Raw genomic sequence first — 18393 nt, 5'->3', positions numbered from 1 at the left:
GAATGATTACATTAGAGGAAGTCTGAAAGTAGCGCCAGTTACAGAAAAGATGAGAAGTAGAAGATTGTCGTGGTATGGACATGTAATGAGGAGGGATGATACGCATGCAACAAAGTGTGTGCTAAGTATGAATGTAGATGGATGGAGAGGAAGAGGAAGACCTAAGAAAGGATGGATGGATTGCCTGAAAGATGATATGAATAAGAAGGGAGTGAGTGTCAGTATGACGAATGACAGGGGAAAATGGAAGAAAATGACATATTGCGCCGACCCCAAGTAATATTTGGGAACAGGGCAGGAGAAAGAAGAAGAAGAAAAAGAAGATTGTGTCAGATTCATTCTTAACGACCTGTAATTTAGATATAATACCTACATGTATAGTAGATACTTTTTCAGAAGAAGTTATTTCTGATATTGTCAAATAAAGCTGTTAAAGACTGTTTCACTATCAAAATCGATAAGCATTGACGAAAAAAAACACTAGTTTACTACCACTTTGTCCTTTAACACCATCGATAACATTACATATTATGTATGTATGTACTTGTAACATTTTTATTGATAATCATAAAATTGTAAATTGGTATCGCGACATCGGTAGCAAGCGATCGACTGATAAGAATGCTTATCAGTGCCTTATCACGATCGAGCTGCAATCATTAGCACACATTACATGGCCCTATCTAATCATTGTGTTGTACCTAGTTGTGTTATTTACTTGTGTATGTTGGTAGTACTGTTATTTGAAAATAATAAGTCACAACATAATATGAATCATAGTTTCTGAATAGGAATAGAGTCTTCTGTTTTGAATCCCTAAAGCAAAAAATATTTAACGGCTGTATCAATGTATGCCTGTATGTCTCTCTGTGACAACATAGCTTTTAAATGTAGAAAGCGTTTGCATTTTTAGCCTTCTTATGTTTTGCTATGTGAAAAACTTTTTGTCATTATTTACCTGTGTACAAACACTGTCAATTTCATCACAGTATAATATGAATGTGAATCACTTAAATTTCACGATATTATAGAAATAAGATCTATACATATAATAAATCTGTAAAACAACTGTGTCTGTACATTGAATATATTAAAAAAATAATAATTGGGTGGGGTTTAGAAACAGTAATGGAGCACAAATCCAAAAAAAAAATTCTGTCTGTATGTCTGTATGTCTGTATGTCTGTATGTCTGTATGTCTGTTTGTTTGTACACGCTAATCTTCGGAACTACTGGACGGATTTCAATGATTTTTTCTTTGTTGTATCAGTATTAAGCCTGGTCAACATATAGGCTATAATTTATCTTCGAAACTTGAAGACCTGATGCAGAACACCAACAGACCAACAAAACTATAAGAGATACAAAAATGGTGCCATAGCAAAAATTGTTTCATGTGATGAGCATTTTCAGCTGAGATAATAAATTTTAAGATCTGGAACACCTGATGTGGAACCCCAAGAGCCCAGCTTCTAATATACAGGTATGACGTTTTAGCAAAAGTTGTTCAACTTGATAAGCACTTTCTATTGACTTATACAAATTGAAGATCTAAAACACCTCATGTGGAACTCCAGGGGCCCAGCTAGACTATAGCATATAGAGGTATGACGTTTTAGCAAAAGTTGTTCAATCTGATAAGCACTCTCTATTGACGTATATACATCGAAGATCTGGAACACCCTTGAAATGTATAGAAACGAATGTTATGAAATAGGTATGGTGACACAAAACCGACGATTATCCCTTTATAAACTATAGAAATGAACCCAAGGACAATCCCCGGTGGACGTCGTTAAAAAAAAAGACAATCCCCGGTTCTGTGCTATACCATTGCTAACTGTGGATGAAAACTACTTGGGCTATTGTGATGGAATGCTAATGGACTAGGAATGGGGAAACTACGGGAAATATGGCACCTGCCGATGACAATGTATTAGATACATGTAAAAATTGCAGGTGGAAACTTCGCCAGCTCACTTACTGGGCCCCCGGGAATCAGTCACTGATTAGCAACAAGAGGGCAACAGGGACATGAGCGGCTGAAGTGTGAGAATACCTCGGCGGATTTTAAACGCAGATTACGCGCTCCCTGTGGGTCAGTTACCACGAGGCACCTATCCTCCGAGCAGGGCTACTAATCCTGCTCTAGCGACTCCACTCTGGACGGCCAAGCCAAGCCAGAGGCGTGAGACCTACCCCCGTCATGGTTCACTCCGACCGGCCGGAGATGGGGGACAGTATACTCTCCCTGGAGAACTCAGTATATATAGCCCCGCGGGGTAGCTACTCCCCGCCATCAGCCTCAGATATCCTGCGGTGCTTATATCTCATTAGTATTGTCGTTATTATCTCAAGAGCCTTTGTCCCAATTGTGTTAGAGTCGACTTCCAGTCACGATGCAACTGAGTACCAGTGTTTTACAAGGAGCGACTGCCTATCTGACCTCCACAACCCGGTTACCCACTCAACCCAACACCCCTTGGTAAAACTGGTCAAACTTACTGGTCTGACTACCCATAACGACTGCCAAGAATGTTCAATGACAGCCGGAACCTACAGTTTAACATGCCTTCCAAGTTCCAAATAACGGTCATTGGTATCCAAAATATACGTAGAAAGTACCTACATACGAACTTAGAAAAGTTGCATTGGCAGGCACTTGCCAGACCTGGAATCAAACACGCACGCTCATACTTGAGAGATTGGTTCTCTACCCACTAAACCACCACGACTTCCACTAAGTCACCACGACTTTGTCATCTATTTAATGATTTTTAAGTAATAATACGTGTAATCTTTTTGCCACACACAAATGCGGACTAATTAGAATCAATACTTTTATCCCTATGGTCGCGTCTATTGCGGTTCAGTTCTCAGCGTTTTGTTTAGTCTGCTGTGCTTTTGCCGTTCAAGTACAAAAATTAAATATATGGAACGTTTCTAATGCGTATTCCGTTGTTTTCAAGTCAACGGGCCCTTAAAATTCAATATCAGACGATTCAGATCTTTGATTTTGCTGACCCCGTAGTCGCTGGCATAAGGGACAGGATCCGCGTACGAAGTCGCGGGCAGAAGCTAGTATTTAAATATAGGCTTTTTGAAAAAGGAGTCTTTTTTTACAAAATGACGAAAAGATTAGCAATCTACAACAATACATTCTGAAACGTATGGCATCTTCTTAATTAAGATCAAAATTAGAAGTCACTAATTTCAAAGAATGTGCCCAACCTATGTTTTATTTTATTCCAAGTAAGTACTGACTGTTGTTTACAATGACAAATCAATATTTTTTACCGTGAAAAGGCATGACACCAAAGAAAATTGTCGCGTGATCTACCATATTTTAATTAGAACCAACTTCGTTCAGTTCTGTATTTTAATTTATTTACCTGAGTTCTTGACATACCCTGGAATTCCATCTATCAATTGCCTATCTAACCAACATCATACTGTCCATGAAAGTTGGAAGATTTAGGAATTTTGTCATTAATTTAAATGCTATTTATAAGTGATAAAGATAATCATGATAATGCTAATTCCTAATCGTCTTTTTATCTGTACATATCTAAGAGCTAGCTTATTTGAATAGTATGTCTATAGATTTTTAAGGATCATTGAACATCCTTGGCAGTCATTACGGAGTCAGAAGCCAGTAAGTCTGACACCAGTCTAACCAAGGGGTATTTGGTTGCCCGGGTAACTGGGTTGAGGGGGTCAGATAGAGCAGTCGCTACTTGTAAAGCACTGGTACTCAGCTGCATCCGGTTAGACTGGAAGCCGACCCCAACATAGTTGGGATAAAGGCTCGGAGGATGGATGAGATTTTTGAGGATCATACAGGCTTTTAAGTCAGATTTTTTTCCGTAGTTATTTTTTTGATGACTTGAATAAAGACGCATACTTACTTTAAGTATATGTTCCTACAGCTTTTAAAATAAGATAGGTGTTACATTTAAGTTTTCCTTATACAACTTAACACGCGCATGATGCGAGCTCAATTAAACTAACATTACCTCATCACGGTAGATCGCAAAGCTAGATAACATTAAATTTATTGACCCTCAGATTGATAAACAGTAAGATGTTATCATACGAAAGCGATTTATGCACCGAACATGTGTCCTTAGGATGTGGGATGAAGATGTGGTCAATCTTGTTTTGTTTCTGACAAGCGACACGAGATGGCGTTGTTCTCAAAAAAGGTTTGATTGCTATCTGATGGGAGATCGAGACCAGATTTTGTTAAGGATTTTAGTTCTAATTTAAAGTGTTTTTTTATAAAAATTACGATAAGGAATATGCTACGAATTTAATTTAATTTAGTGCATTTTTATAGACGCTTTTAAAAAGTCACAATAATATTATGAAGTCGTAAATTAGTCAAAAAGTTAGAACCAACGTCATATATGGTAATTTATTAACGTCTATGTTTTTTAATACCCAATTTAAGATGTCGTCAACCGATATGATAATTTAATCTACAAATTAAGTATAACCATAAAATCAAGATTATTATCAATTCACTTAATCAAAACGATGACATTTTGTAAAATAGAATCGAAACTCAAAAAAACAATCGATTGAAAAATCTAACCGAAAAAATCATTAAATCATAACCCGGAATTTCTAATCCTAGCAATGAAGGTAAAATTTATAAATCTCCCTTTATCGATTAAAATCGTTATCTAAAATGTATATCTTGAAATGATCGATCAAGCAGTTATCGATAAACCGGGCTCATGCGATTACGCTCGAGATATCGATCAAATTACATGGATAGTGTGTGTTTACCAACGGGCGGTTTACATGGGCGAGACAGGATAGTTTCAAATTCAGAAGCCTATTAGTGCTGTTGATTGCATTTCTTTTTTCGACAAAATTGAGTGATGGGGAAGCGATTTAGAGCTTTATTATTTTTTAAAAAAAACATCAATAAGTGTTGTCCTTTTTTTACCGGCTTCCCAGAAAAAAGGAGGAGGTTCTCAATTCTTCGGGATTTGGCATAGGTATCGTCTATGGTTGTGAAAATTATTTTTCTTGAAAGATATGTTTATTGTAATAGGTTCATTATTTATTTTATATCTTGCCTAGTACCTACTATTATGTTGATTACTTAAAGGCTTAAAAGAATATTGTTAAGTCATGCTGTTAAGTAATATTTAATGGTCTTGATTCAAGTCCACATTTAGGTATGTACTTGCAAATGCATTGATGAAGTTTATTTCTATAACCCTTATGTCATTAGATGACAGCCATTATACTCTTAAAAAAGGGTCAATGCTGTCAAATCGACCGAATTGTATTGATTATTTTCTAGCAATTTTTAAATGAAATATTTAAAACGTATTTATCCTGTTTCTTAAATCCCCTTCAGGTGTACATAGCAAATAGTTTATCTCGCATTCATTAGTGTGCGTTTATATCGACTGTCGTTATCGATAGATGGCTATCGACTGGCCTAGCGATTTTAATCCTCGCATCGATAATGTAATCGGACTTGCTTATTTTTTTCCTTTATCAAGATAATGGAATACGATGGAATATAATTTTGTTAATGCAATGTTATTTTTGGTGTATTTAAATTAGGAATATCCGTATGATTTATATTCATTTATATTTAATAATATTAGTATAATAGAAACAGTGCCTCATCATCTGCCTAGCCTTTTCCCAACTATGTTGGGGTCGGCTTCCAGTCTTACCATATGCAACTGAGTACCAGTATTTTACAAGGAGCGACTGCCTATCTGACCTCCTCAACCCAGTTATTAATACTGACAGTCAATTATTAAATTACTTTGTAATTGGATTTTCTCCTATAGTGGATATTTCTTGATTAATTGATAGATAACTTGTAGATCCGACTTAAGCTGATTTTAGATTGGCGTCTCAGCAGGATAGGTGCTTTATCTAGTAAAGAGATTAGTGTACTTTCTATGTAAGGTGTAAACCGCAGGTACGAACATTTAATAATACCCACTTTACTATGATATACTTTTGAAGAAAAAAAATATATGTACTTATCTATATTTCTTTTAGGTCGACGTTGAGCAACATGAGATGTTTTTGAAGATGGTCATCCATTTGTATTTTTGTGGTTTTTGTTTTTTTGTCGTAGTCTACCAGATGGCTATCCAACACAGTCATTTGTTATTATATTTCATACATTACGGGGCAGTCAGAAGCCCGTTTTCTTCGAAGATTCTGAACAAATACAGAATCTAAACTTACATGATGACATTCTGGTTAAAAATATCAGATATCGAAATAGACTTCAGAACATTTATGTAGAATGGAATGCATATAATTAATTTGAAAAAATATTTACATAGGAATGCACGACCGAGCTTCTGATTTGCTAACGTCAAACGAAGAGCCAATTTTTTCAGTAATATTTTATCTTAAATTTTGAACAAATAGATTCATAAATTATTTGAAAAAATAATATGTGTCAATTTAGCTTAATCTAATTTATACAATTCATTGACTAATGATAACAATAGCGATTAATTAAATTAATATTATCAATGTGTCTGTTTTTTTGATAGAGTGAGGATATTTAGCAAATATTACATAAATGGCCTAGAGTCTATAATCTATTGTCTAGGGGTGAATGACCTTGCACCTTGAAAACTAATGTGGTTTTAAAGTCTAGCAACTTTTATCAAAACAACTGACTATCGGCCGTTCCTAATATTATATTCTATATATAGGTTGTTGTGCTTACAAGAGTTAGGTATTTGGCATTACTTGAAAGGGGCTCATGTAAATATTCTATGCTTTGCAAAATAATCAATTTATATACATAATAAATATTTCACTTGCATATTGATATAGATAGAATATTAGAAAGAAGCTGCTAAACATCATGAGGAAACCTATACTTAGCTAAAATATGTTTTTTTATGGTGCAGTAGTCGTTTACGCTATTTTTTTGACATTTACCATTACTCCGTTTTAGAAAACAAAAAAAGATTTTTATTCACAATATTTAGCAAGAGTTTTAAATCCACAGATGCCAGAATAAATTTACCTAGTCTAACCAAAAAAACTCTTATGGCAACCCTACCCATAGTAAAATAATCAAAAAACCAATACTTTCAAGGGCAGTTAAACTAAGGTTAAAAACTTGAACTTCCGTTAAATTTTGCACCATGGAAAATACGAGGTAATTGCAAGAATAAATTGATAATTACCGTATTCACCTCTAAACAATAATACGAAAAATAACTTTATTGGTGTCGCAACTAACGCGTTTTCCTTGTAAACTTAAGTTACGGAAATAATATAATTTGCTTCGTATTCCCGTTCTTATCGATCAACTGTATGTTTAGAGTACACACTGCAAACTTTTAGTCAGCCGATAGTTTTTTTGGGCTCACAAATCAGTTATATAATCATTAGCATTTTATCGTCCCACAGCTGGGCTCGTTCCTCCTCTCACATAGAGAAGGATTGAGCATTAATCAGTATGAAGATGAATGGTATTACGCATACTACGAAGATCAGGTATTTAGCCGGTAATAGAACAACTGAAAACTAACATTCTACTCAAGATTTGCTTTAAAAAAATTGCCAATCTACGGGCCCATTGTCGGGCGACAGTTTTGTCTGCAGTGTGCAGGTACTCATTTAAAACAATAATATTTTGAGACTAGTTGCAACTTGCTTGTTAGAATATGAGTCCTGGTAATATAGTAAGGCCCAAGTAGTATAGTGAACGTCTGTTTTCTTAAAACAACGGTTTATTTTGACATTTAAAGAAAACATTCATAGAAAATATAGGTGTTTTAAGATGAGTTATGCATAATATAAAACGTGCTTCCTAACCCGGGAATCCAACTCCAGTACCTCAAACCCAGTGGTATTTATCAACCACTACACCATCGAGACAACCAAAAATACATCTTCAAACTAAACATGTAACCCTAATTGAAATATAACCCTCTCCGGTCACTTATACCCGTCCTTTTATTCCATCGTTTTAACCCTCAAAAGTCAAATGGCCCACGCGCCATGGGAACCGAGGGTGCTAAGAAAAATCACGGGGGGTTGACACCCTAACCGCTGACATATGGTCATGAGGACCCCGAGCGATTACGGGTTATGGTTCCAAGACAATTTGTTAATGTTGCTAGTTTTTGAAAGTGTAATATTTTTAGAATGTGTAGTATTTTACGTTTATGCACAGAGAAATAATGTTAGGCGGTGGGTTGTAAAGATTTCGATTTGAAATGCAAATCGATCTTAGTAGTACATTTTAACTCATAGAAGAATAAAATGGTTTTTGATTTATTTTAGAAAAAATCTTTGTTCTGCAATTACTTAATTATTTGAATTTAAAACTAAAACAACTAATTTTAACACAGACGTCAACCAATTTAAAAATTAGCACCTTATCATAAGAATTATACGAAAAAATATATTTATTGACGTATCAAATAATAAAGAAACCGAATAAAAATTAATATGATATCCTAAATTATATCAATAACTTACTTAAATACCATATTTAATATAAATGAAGTGATTTTGCATAATTTTACATATCAAATGGTCATGGATCATATTACTTAGGTGCTATATTATATTTATGTTTAAAAATTGGCTATTAACACCTTTGATTATGATCTTTGTGCTACCGTCAAAATATTTAAATATACCTTTATGATAAGTTATTGGAAATTAGGAGAGAACAGCCGCCTAAGGGCCTCATAAAGGCAGAATTCTGTGGGTCGCGGCTGACGCAGCCGCGCGCGGCTTACGACAGTCGTCGGCCGCGCGCAACAATAGTCAACCTATGTAAATGTATGGCGCCGCTGCCGAGGTCCGCGACAGTCGCGCGCGGCCGACGAATTTCGTAAGCCGCGCGCGGCATTGTGTTGAAATTAGTAGATTTTGTTCGTCCGTTCCCTCTAGTCGAAGTGCTAATTGATATCTTTGAAGAAGAAGAGTGTGATGTGTTGCTGTGGCTGTATTATGAAAATAGATTACCAATCGACCCTATCCTTAAAAAGTAGAGATGATGAAGGATACTACCAAATACTGATTCAAAAGCATCTGTATTGTAATGAAAACAAAAGGAAGTTTTGCCGACTAAGTAAAAAACAATTCAATTCTGGTTTTACTAAAATTCTATAGATGTTATTAAGCGCTAGACCATGTTGAGATGCATACGGCCGCGCGCGGCTCACGAATTTCGTCGGCCGCGCGCGACTGTCGCGGACCTCGGCAGCGGCGCCATACATTTTCATAGGTTGACTATTGTCGCGCGCGGCCGACGACTGTCGTAAGCCGCGCGCGGCTGTCGTAGCCGCTATCCACGGAATTCTACCTTTAGACTTAACATATTATGCAAAATAGTGCCATAATTTTAAGAATGATTATTTTGAAGCAATTTAATTCTATAATCTGGTATCTTTTTTAAGATTTATTTTTGTGCATAGAAGTCTAGAATATTACATATTTAAGATATGTATCTTATATCTTATTTAAGAAATCTTTAAGATTATATTTTCATCAGAGTGTTTTAAAAGCATAGTTCAAAAAACATCTAGTCTTTGGATTCTTGCTTATATGTATAATTTTCGGACTAATAAATTAACCAATCAAATTCAACAGAACTGAAAACATAACTTTAGTGAAGTCACACAATTCAATTAACAAATATATCGATAAAATAAAATTTATCGACGGATGCAACTGTTTTTTTAAACACTCGACATCGCGTAACACGGTGATAATATTATCATTCTTATCATTGTTATCAGATGTGTTTCTAGCAATATACCAGCTATTGCTAGTCATTGATAAAAATGTATGCTTTTGTACCGTTTGATAATTAAAAATATAATTGTGGTTATTTCCTTTGGAAGTGGACACCTGCTTGTTTTGAGTAGATGATGTTAAATATCGATATTTACGAGTTGTAACTTTGATGAATTCATTTAAGATGTTCCTACTTACGTACTTAATGGCTGTTGTTTTGAATTAACATGTTAATAATTTTAGAAGAACTTGTAGCTAAGCAAGAGCGATTCGTCCGTGGATGGGTAACCTATCTTGTCATGACGAGTTTTTTTCTGAAAGCACGTTAAATAGGTCCCGGCTGTCATATATGCCCATTTTTAACAGTCGTTACATGTAGGCAGAAGCCAGAAAGTCTGAAAACTAGTCTTGCCAAGAGCTTTCCCGGATACACTGGTTAAGTAGACAGTCGCTGCTTGTAAAACGCTGGTACTCAGCTGCATCGGGTTAGACTGGAAGCCGACCCAAACGTAGTTGGGAAAAAGCTAGGCAGATGATGATGAGTTTTGTATTAAAAGATCACATAGCGCACCTACTATTTCTTATTGTATTTGTAGTACATAACTCATAAACAATGAATGAACACTTTTCCTCATAAATTCTGCACGCGATGACGAACCTCTTTGCTCTCAAAAACAAGATCCTATCAAGGAAAACTTCAATAATTGTTTATGGTACAAACCGTAATAGTCATAGAGTAAGATAAGTCTTATGTGTCAACCGTGGGACTTCACCAACTGAGAATCGAACCTGGAGCTTTGTTATGACCGAGTTATCGTTCTGACGTAAAATGATTCATTTTTGAACTGACTTTATAAGTAATTTTTAATATCTGGTTACTTACTTATTTTAGCAGGAATATGAAATCAATATTCTTTGAATGGTGCTTTATCTTGGTTGTATTATTCCATGTTGAGGAGGAAAAATGAGAAAAAATGTTACTGTATTAGAACTGTTGTTTGTAATTGAAACATAAAAATAATAATCTATGGCACTTGAAAAAGTTTCAGTGGTATTATGTTAAAAAACTGCCGTAGAAATCAGCCCCAAAAGAAAAGAAGCTTTAAAATTATTTCAGTATTAGTCTGATAGCTCCAATCAAGTAGACTAAACACAAGTCCAAGTTAGGACATTACTTTGAAAGGACCCTTAATTCTAACTCATTTCTGAACAAACTTTTACATGACACAAAAGCTTCCTTAAGCTATAAAGCAATCACAAGGAGACAATATTTAAAAAAAACACCACAAAATAAAATATCATACCTACCTATCTCAATACAAAATCAGAACCTATTACTAACCCTTTCAATACCAACGGAAATCATAAGTAAATACTTACATCTGTTAACATGCATCTACATGGTACAATAGTCCCTAACATATGAGTTTAAGGGTGCGTCTACACGGTGCATGTAGCTGGAGCAAGTTAATATGCGCAAGTGACAAGAGCACGCGGGTGAGTATTTTGCTTTGGTACATTTTGGTACATTGCGCGAGTTACGTTTCTAAAATACATCCAAAAATAAGTTTAAAAAATTGGAAAAAAATACGACCAAGGCCGATTTCGGCCACGGTGGCTTTTCTCATATAAAGAGATCAGCCAGCTACGCAGGACATATTATAGTGCACAAGCATTTGCGCAAACACAAGTGCAGTCACTATTCCTTCACTCTCATAGCACGATGGGCCGGTAATCCGACACGACCGGAGAGAGATCTGGCGCAGGACCGACATTAACGTGCTCTCCGATGCACGGGTGAATCAATCACCAATTTCCAGACTACGGGGTTGCTTTGTAAAAGTTTTATAAAATCCATAAAGCGATTTCGGCCCGGTAAACGAACCCGAGAGCTCAGTAATAGGAGTCCCTTGCGACCACTAGACCAACGAGGCAGTTAACGCATGTGCCTCAACATGCAGCTACTTCCACCGTGTAGACGCACCCTAACTGTCCACCTGACTTGGAATTATACCGCGCGGCAAGACCAAAGGGTATTGTGCGTCAAGTGAACAGACTTACGGACTTATACGCAAATGACGGCGCTGCGCCCGCGCACAACTTGTGACAGAATTACGCGGTCCGTTTGTTCCTGGTTCATTGTTTTTTGAAGATGGGAAGATGGCGGATAAGTATGGATGTTCGTTTGTTTGTTTGTTTGTTTGTTTGTTGGTAGTTAATGTTTTATGGGATTGTGAGTAATTTGTGTATTTTTGCTGTAAGGCTGGTTTTTGAGGTGTAATTGGGTAGCTGGTTTGGTTAATGTTTGTTATGTAATTTTAATATTGCAGCCAATTCGAAACTTTTGCTCACCTGAAAAGTAAAGGAGGATTCATTCTCTAGGTTTTCTTAAAAAAACCGTTGATGGTTTGAAGAAAATGTTTAAATTAGCAAATTGATTAAAAAAAACAATATTATAAGAGCTTTTGAAGACACATTTTACATGATATAAAAATAAATTTATTTATATAGGTATACAATTATTATATGGCATCAAGAAACTCCTCATCGCTGCCCACCGGGAGGCTGGCAGCATTACCGCGTTGGATGGCAATGCTTAATTTTTTACCAAAAAAAAACCATCCTTTGGGTCACTTGAAGCCACATTATAGTCTTCGTTCAGGGGTAAAAATAATGTACACCTACTATACATCATTGACGTTCCAAAAGTAAATAATCCTGACCTACACTTTTTAAAGATGGCGAATCAATAACAAAATAATAATCACTAAAGTGCACTATATATTTTCACGTTACAATCCCACATACCGCAGTCTGATAACAAGATGTAGCTGCTATATGTAACGGCAGATATTATTATATTGACTATATCAACGACTAACCACTTCAGAATAATCCTCAGTTTGTTTTGTACTAGCGAGCCGCCCCGACTTCGATTCAGTATAAATTATGTATATGGTATTTAAATCATAATTTATTGGTGAAAATCATATGAAAATCTGTTCATTATTTTTGGAATTTTCCGAGAAGAAACTTGAAGAACTTTTCATTCCTATTGTTAAGATTTGCAAAATTAAGTTTGTTTGTTGAATAAAAAAACTTATCAATTTTTGAATATATAACATAGGTACTTACTGGTTATGAATGAGAAAGTAGCTCTCTGTCCAGTTATCACAACAAAACTACAGAATCTCTGTTTTTGGTTTTTATACATCTGGGAGTAGTTAACGATGCTAGAAATGACATAGGGTACTTTTTGTTCAGGTGCGGAAAAAACTCCCTTGGGAAGCCCGAAGCAGGTGGGCACGGGAAGAAGTAATTTCTAACTGGATTAGTTTAGGGTTAAAGTGTGGATAGAATCTCAATTATAACGCGGACGAAACCATATGAAACAGCTTGTATTAGTACAGATTGTATTAACCACGATATCTGCAAGTAATACCACTTCAGTGTAATGGTCCGATAAGGTTTACACCACTTGTGAAGCCTCTTAGTTTTGTGACGTCCAGATATTTTTAGACGAAGATATTTTTAGATGGTATGCTGCATATTTGTGCCGAGTATGTCAGGAATTGGTGTGAATGCGATAACTGTTTTGCACGTGGTTTTATATAAATACATACTAATATGTTAAAGTTGAAGAGTTTGTTTTGTTTGAAGGCGCTAATCTCATGAATTATAGGACTGATTTGAAAAGTTATTTTATGTTACCCAGCGTATTTATCGAGAACTTTTTATCTAGGTACGTACACGGAGCTGTGTCTATGGGATTTCGGTGAAACCATTGGCAGATCTGCCCTGGTTTAAAAAATTGTACTTCGTCTAAAATCCGGGAAATTCCGTACCTATATCGGAATTATGTTGGATACATCATAAAGAATAACGAACCTGGAGATGAACATACACAGACTCTGGACAGAACAGTAAAAGAGCAACAAACTTCCATCAATCCGATAATCGTTAGGTATTTACCTCTTCAAATATAAAATACAGATAAAAATATAATCGTTTGAGTACACGCTGACATTAGACCGTCTTGTTGATAACACATACTAATTAACTTATTATTTATTATCTGTAATTTGACAGTTTTGTGTGCTCACAATGATGTGATGGATAAGTCTTTGAATATCTATAAATAGAGATATATGTACAGAAGTGAATCAGAAAATATGACTTGGAGTGTCGTGGCGTTATGTTGTCAATATTATTTTATAATACAAATGAATAAATCTGTTATTTTCAATTCTTTTGTGTTCGCGTCCCGAGGGAATTACTTGACGCAACTCAATAAAACGTATCCTGTAGCTTTCCTCATGCTCTAACCTATCTGTAAACCAAATTACATTTAATTCAGTTCAATGGTTATGGCGTGAAAACATTAACTGCCAAATCAAAAAACAAGCAATTCTGAAGAATCTTCTTCTACTTATTTCTACTTCTATTCATTCTACTTATTTCTGATTGAAGCAACAAATGAAACCATTCAAAACGCTTAGCAACAGTACTGACCGGTCACCTTCAAAGTACAACCAACCAGTGATGTGATACAGATTAAAACACAGAAAAAGTATTAAAAAAATACCGTAGGTACAATGATCAAATCTTTATTGACATTCGAAGATAACGGGTCACCTAAGATATAATATCAGCTGTATGTTAATCATGCACTTTCTACTTGTACTTAGCATTAAATATCTTTTGTCACCCATTACGTCAATAGCTGTTTTCTTTTTAAGATTGGTCTATCTTTTGTTTTACGTTTGATTGATAGGTGAATATACTTAAATATTGTTGAATAGATATGTTACTTAAGAATAGATAGATGAAAAAATGATTTATTATGTAAACCAATTAAAATAAGGAAAAAACTAGAACATAAAAAAGTTTAGGTGACACATTTAATTTTACAATTAGCAACGCGATTCATTATATTTTTCAGAAATGCGTTATTTTTGTTTTCTTGATATGCCTGAATTATATGATTAAATGGACGTTATTGTAATTAACAAATTACTTTTCGTTTTGAAATGATAAAATATTTCTTAAATAAAATACATTTAGGAAGTCTTTTTAACTATATCATTATTAAAAAATAATTTAAGGTCTTCTTTTGTATAAAAGATATGTATAGGTATGCATAATTGCAAATATGCAGATATCTGACACAACTGTAAGATTAAAGAGCCCTTGGTCCTATCATCCACTAATGACGTAATACAAACGGATTAACTTTAAACCACCAACCCAAAGAACAAAACAATAAATTAATTACCAAAACAACAAAATTAAAGCTACTTAAGTTGTATTACTTAACAATAACTTAAAATGCATCGACGCATGCTTATCTTAGAGTAATTAAGTAAAGTAGTATTTTTTTATGTGAAGTATCGAACGAACTTAATGGTTAAGTAAACCTTTTTTGTTACTTATATTAAGTTTTTTAAAGTAATCAAATGTCTCAATTAGTAAAATTTGTTGGAAATTATTTTTACTTGGAATTGTTCACAGATTAAAAATGAATGTTAAGTGTGACTCCATCGAAATTGGTTAATTTTTTTTAATAAACCAGGTTCATATGTTCTTAAAGACATTGATAAAAAAAAAACTATTTTTTAAAGTCTGATAAATCAACCTTTACGCCATTAAATACTTTTGTCATTCACAAAAAAAATACACTCAGTCGCCTTTCCCCTTATAATCTCCCATAGATAGATCCCCTTACCCTTAAATTCTTGCCATAACTTCCCCATGATACGAATCATATTATTTAGAGGAAATATTTGATTGTTCAGTTGTATCGAATAGGATCCAAAACTATTAAACCGAATTGCAAAATTCGTTCACTGTTTAGAAGCTGTCATTTGTTTTAAAGGGTGGTCAGAAGCCAGAAATTTTGACAAACAGTCTTACCTAGGGATACTGGGTTGACCAGTAGCTGGGTTGAGGAGGTCAGATAGGCAGTCGCTCCTTGTAAAGCACTGGTACTCAGCTGCATCCAGTTAGACTGGAAGCCGACCCCAACATAGTTGAGAAAAGGAAGGAGACATATGATGATTTCACTGTTTTCAAGCTACTATCCCTGTATGACATAGGCTATATTTTATCTTTGTTAAAGTTAGCTAAAAACGTGGGTGAAACAGGGAGATATAGCTAGTTAATCATAACTACAGTAATTAAAGTTATAACTTTAAGTTATCTTTGGTAGAAAGATAAGTAAACAATCAAAGAATACTTATTAATATGGAAGATAACGGTGTAACGAACTCGGTTGCTCTTTGGTACAGACGTAGAACAAAAAATATTTTATTTATATGTATGTACCTATGTTATGTATGTGTTGGTATGTTACGGTTAAAGTTGGAGATTAGGTGATGTTTATTATTGCTGGTTATTTTGGTAGTTTGATAGGTAAAACTAGATCATTGATGGATTATTTTTTTCGTTTTAAAATTGACATAGAAGCGAATGAATAAGTGCTAATCTAAGGTTGTTTTTTTTAATTAGGCAAAAGTATGTTATTTATCTATTTTTTTTCTTAAAAAGGTTAAAGGCATGTTATCAGTTATTATGCATGTTTTAGACACAATGTCACAGAATATTATTGTTATTAAACAAAAGACGTAATAAAAATAATAATCTACTTGTTCATTCTGCAAAGATTATAAATTAGAAACAAAATCGTTGTCCAATTAAATTAATCTATAAGACATTAATAATTTCATTTTATGATACATGTTTTATTTTATTATGAATGAAAAACAAGATTTCATATGATAATCATATGTATAACATTTAAAGTGTGATCATTAATATTTGGTAATCCATACTAATATAAAAAAGAGGAAATATTTTTTTGTTTGTCTGTTTGTACCCTAAATTACAGAACCGATTTGAAAAATTCTTTGACTGTTGGAGCGGTACCTACACTCTTCTCGAGTAACATAGGCTATATTTTATCCCGGAACGGACAGTAGTTCCCATGGGACGCGGGTGAAACCGGGGTACTTATATTATATTTTTTTGACAATCCGTCGCAAAGTTAATAATAGTTTTTAAACTTATTTTAGTTTGTTGTGTTTGATTATCTTACATAATGTTTTTTAATTAAAAAAAAAACAAGGATAAAATGGGCAGTTTGTGGCTAAAAATAAATATTTTTAGTATGAGTAACACTTTGTTTAGAACTTGGGAGTTATTTTGTGGAAGATTTCCTCCTCATTTATCAGAATTAAACCTCATACAATTTGATATTAAACAAAACACCTTAATATTTTGTCCATTTTAACCGACTTCCCCAAAAGGAGGAGATTCTCAATTCTTCGGCATAAAAGACACGGTAAATTAATACAGTGCATAAACTTCTGACGACGATAATATTAAAATCTTATCTTAGTTTTAAAGTTATAAGTAGACATATCAAAAGAAATAGTTGTTATACCTAATTACACAATGATTAGTAACAATAAGAAGTTAAATAAACTTGGAGTACTTACATAGGTACAATTCTTATAAACTATGTAAGAAATATATAAAATACTTTGTAGTATGTAATACATATATAAGTATGAATGCAAAAAAAGTTCCCAAACTTTACCGATATGTAACAAAACTACACTTTAATGTCACAACAAACAATAAAATCAGACTTTCCTTATAATTCCCAATCTTAACACGAAAAAAAAACATAAACAAGATTCCTATAAGAAACTACCAAACAAACTTAGTACTAAACTGCAAAATATTACTTTTAACTTAAAGTTAGCAAAAAAAATGGTTGTTAGAAAATATGGTCAAGACTCACGTTTCAGCGGTTTGGGGTTGCTCTGCTTCCTTCGTGACATGACCTAGCACGGGGCTCCAGCGATTCCCAACATGACACAACAACACACACTGCACTCGATACTAGTTTGTTCCCACAACACGCGACCGGCTCCTTCGAAGGTCGGAACGCGACTGACTGGAGGCGTAGTGTAGCACGTTGCTGGCAATTCGCGAGTCTCTTGAGGGCTGGGTTTGGCTCCGCCCCCTTTAAACCCCCCCGCCCCGCTGTAGCGCGTAGCCCCGTAGCGTATGGGCTGCTGAAAGTTTTTTTGATTTTGAGTTTTTTTTTAATTTAATCGACATTATTCATCGACAAAATCATTGATGTGACAATCATATTAGTAATATGTGTAATTTGATAAACAATTAATTCCTAATTAAATTGTTTATTTTTTTCTGTGATAAGTATTATCAGCTTAATTACTCTTCGATTACAGGGCACATGCGTCTTCTCATTCAGAGAAGGAATGAGAGTAAACACCACTCTTGCTCAAGGCGAATTACCGATTTCAGATGTTTCTGAGTTCTGGTTTTCTCTTCACATTATTTTGCCAAGACCACAAGATATATCCATGTAACTACTTAAAAAGCATATTCCTAATCATCGCATAGTTTTCGATTACGTAACTTTTTTCAAATTCTATGTAAACATTCCCTTATGTAAAATCCAGAATGCAAAATCTAGGTTTATGGTTAAAGTTTCCTACTACCACTAGTTTCCTGTTTACCTCTAGTACCGAAATGTTTCAAAACGATAGTATTTTCATTATTCTTTTTCTCTCAAATCAGAGTACCTAA

General features: G+C 34.5%; 1 protein-coding gene across 1 annotated transcript in view; it reads right to left on the bottom strand.

The window, feature by feature from the left end:
* Window positions 1–17760, bottom strand: part of LOC110373988 (zinc finger protein ush) — a 196990-nt gene extending 179230 nt beyond the window's left edge. The window contains exon 1 of the mRNA XM_021331491.3: window positions 17576–17760. Within this exon, the coding sequence (XP_021187166.3) occupies window positions 17576–17615 (40 nt within the window). The 5' untranslated portion in view covers window positions 17616–17760. The remainder of the gene's footprint in view (window positions 1–17575) is intronic.
* Window positions 17761–18393: the final 633 nt, after the last annotated feature.

Source organism: Helicoverpa armigera, chromosome 6 (genome assembly GCF_030705265.1).
Source record: "Helicoverpa armigera isolate CAAS_96S chromosome 6, ASM3070526v1, whole genome shotgun sequence".
In the NCBI taxonomy this organism is placed as follows: domain Eukaryota; kingdom Metazoa; phylum Arthropoda; class Insecta; order Lepidoptera; family Noctuidae; genus Helicoverpa; species Helicoverpa armigera.
The sequence above is the reverse complement of the archived record's forward strand: the minus strand, read 5'-3'. Positions and strand labels throughout refer to the sequence as shown.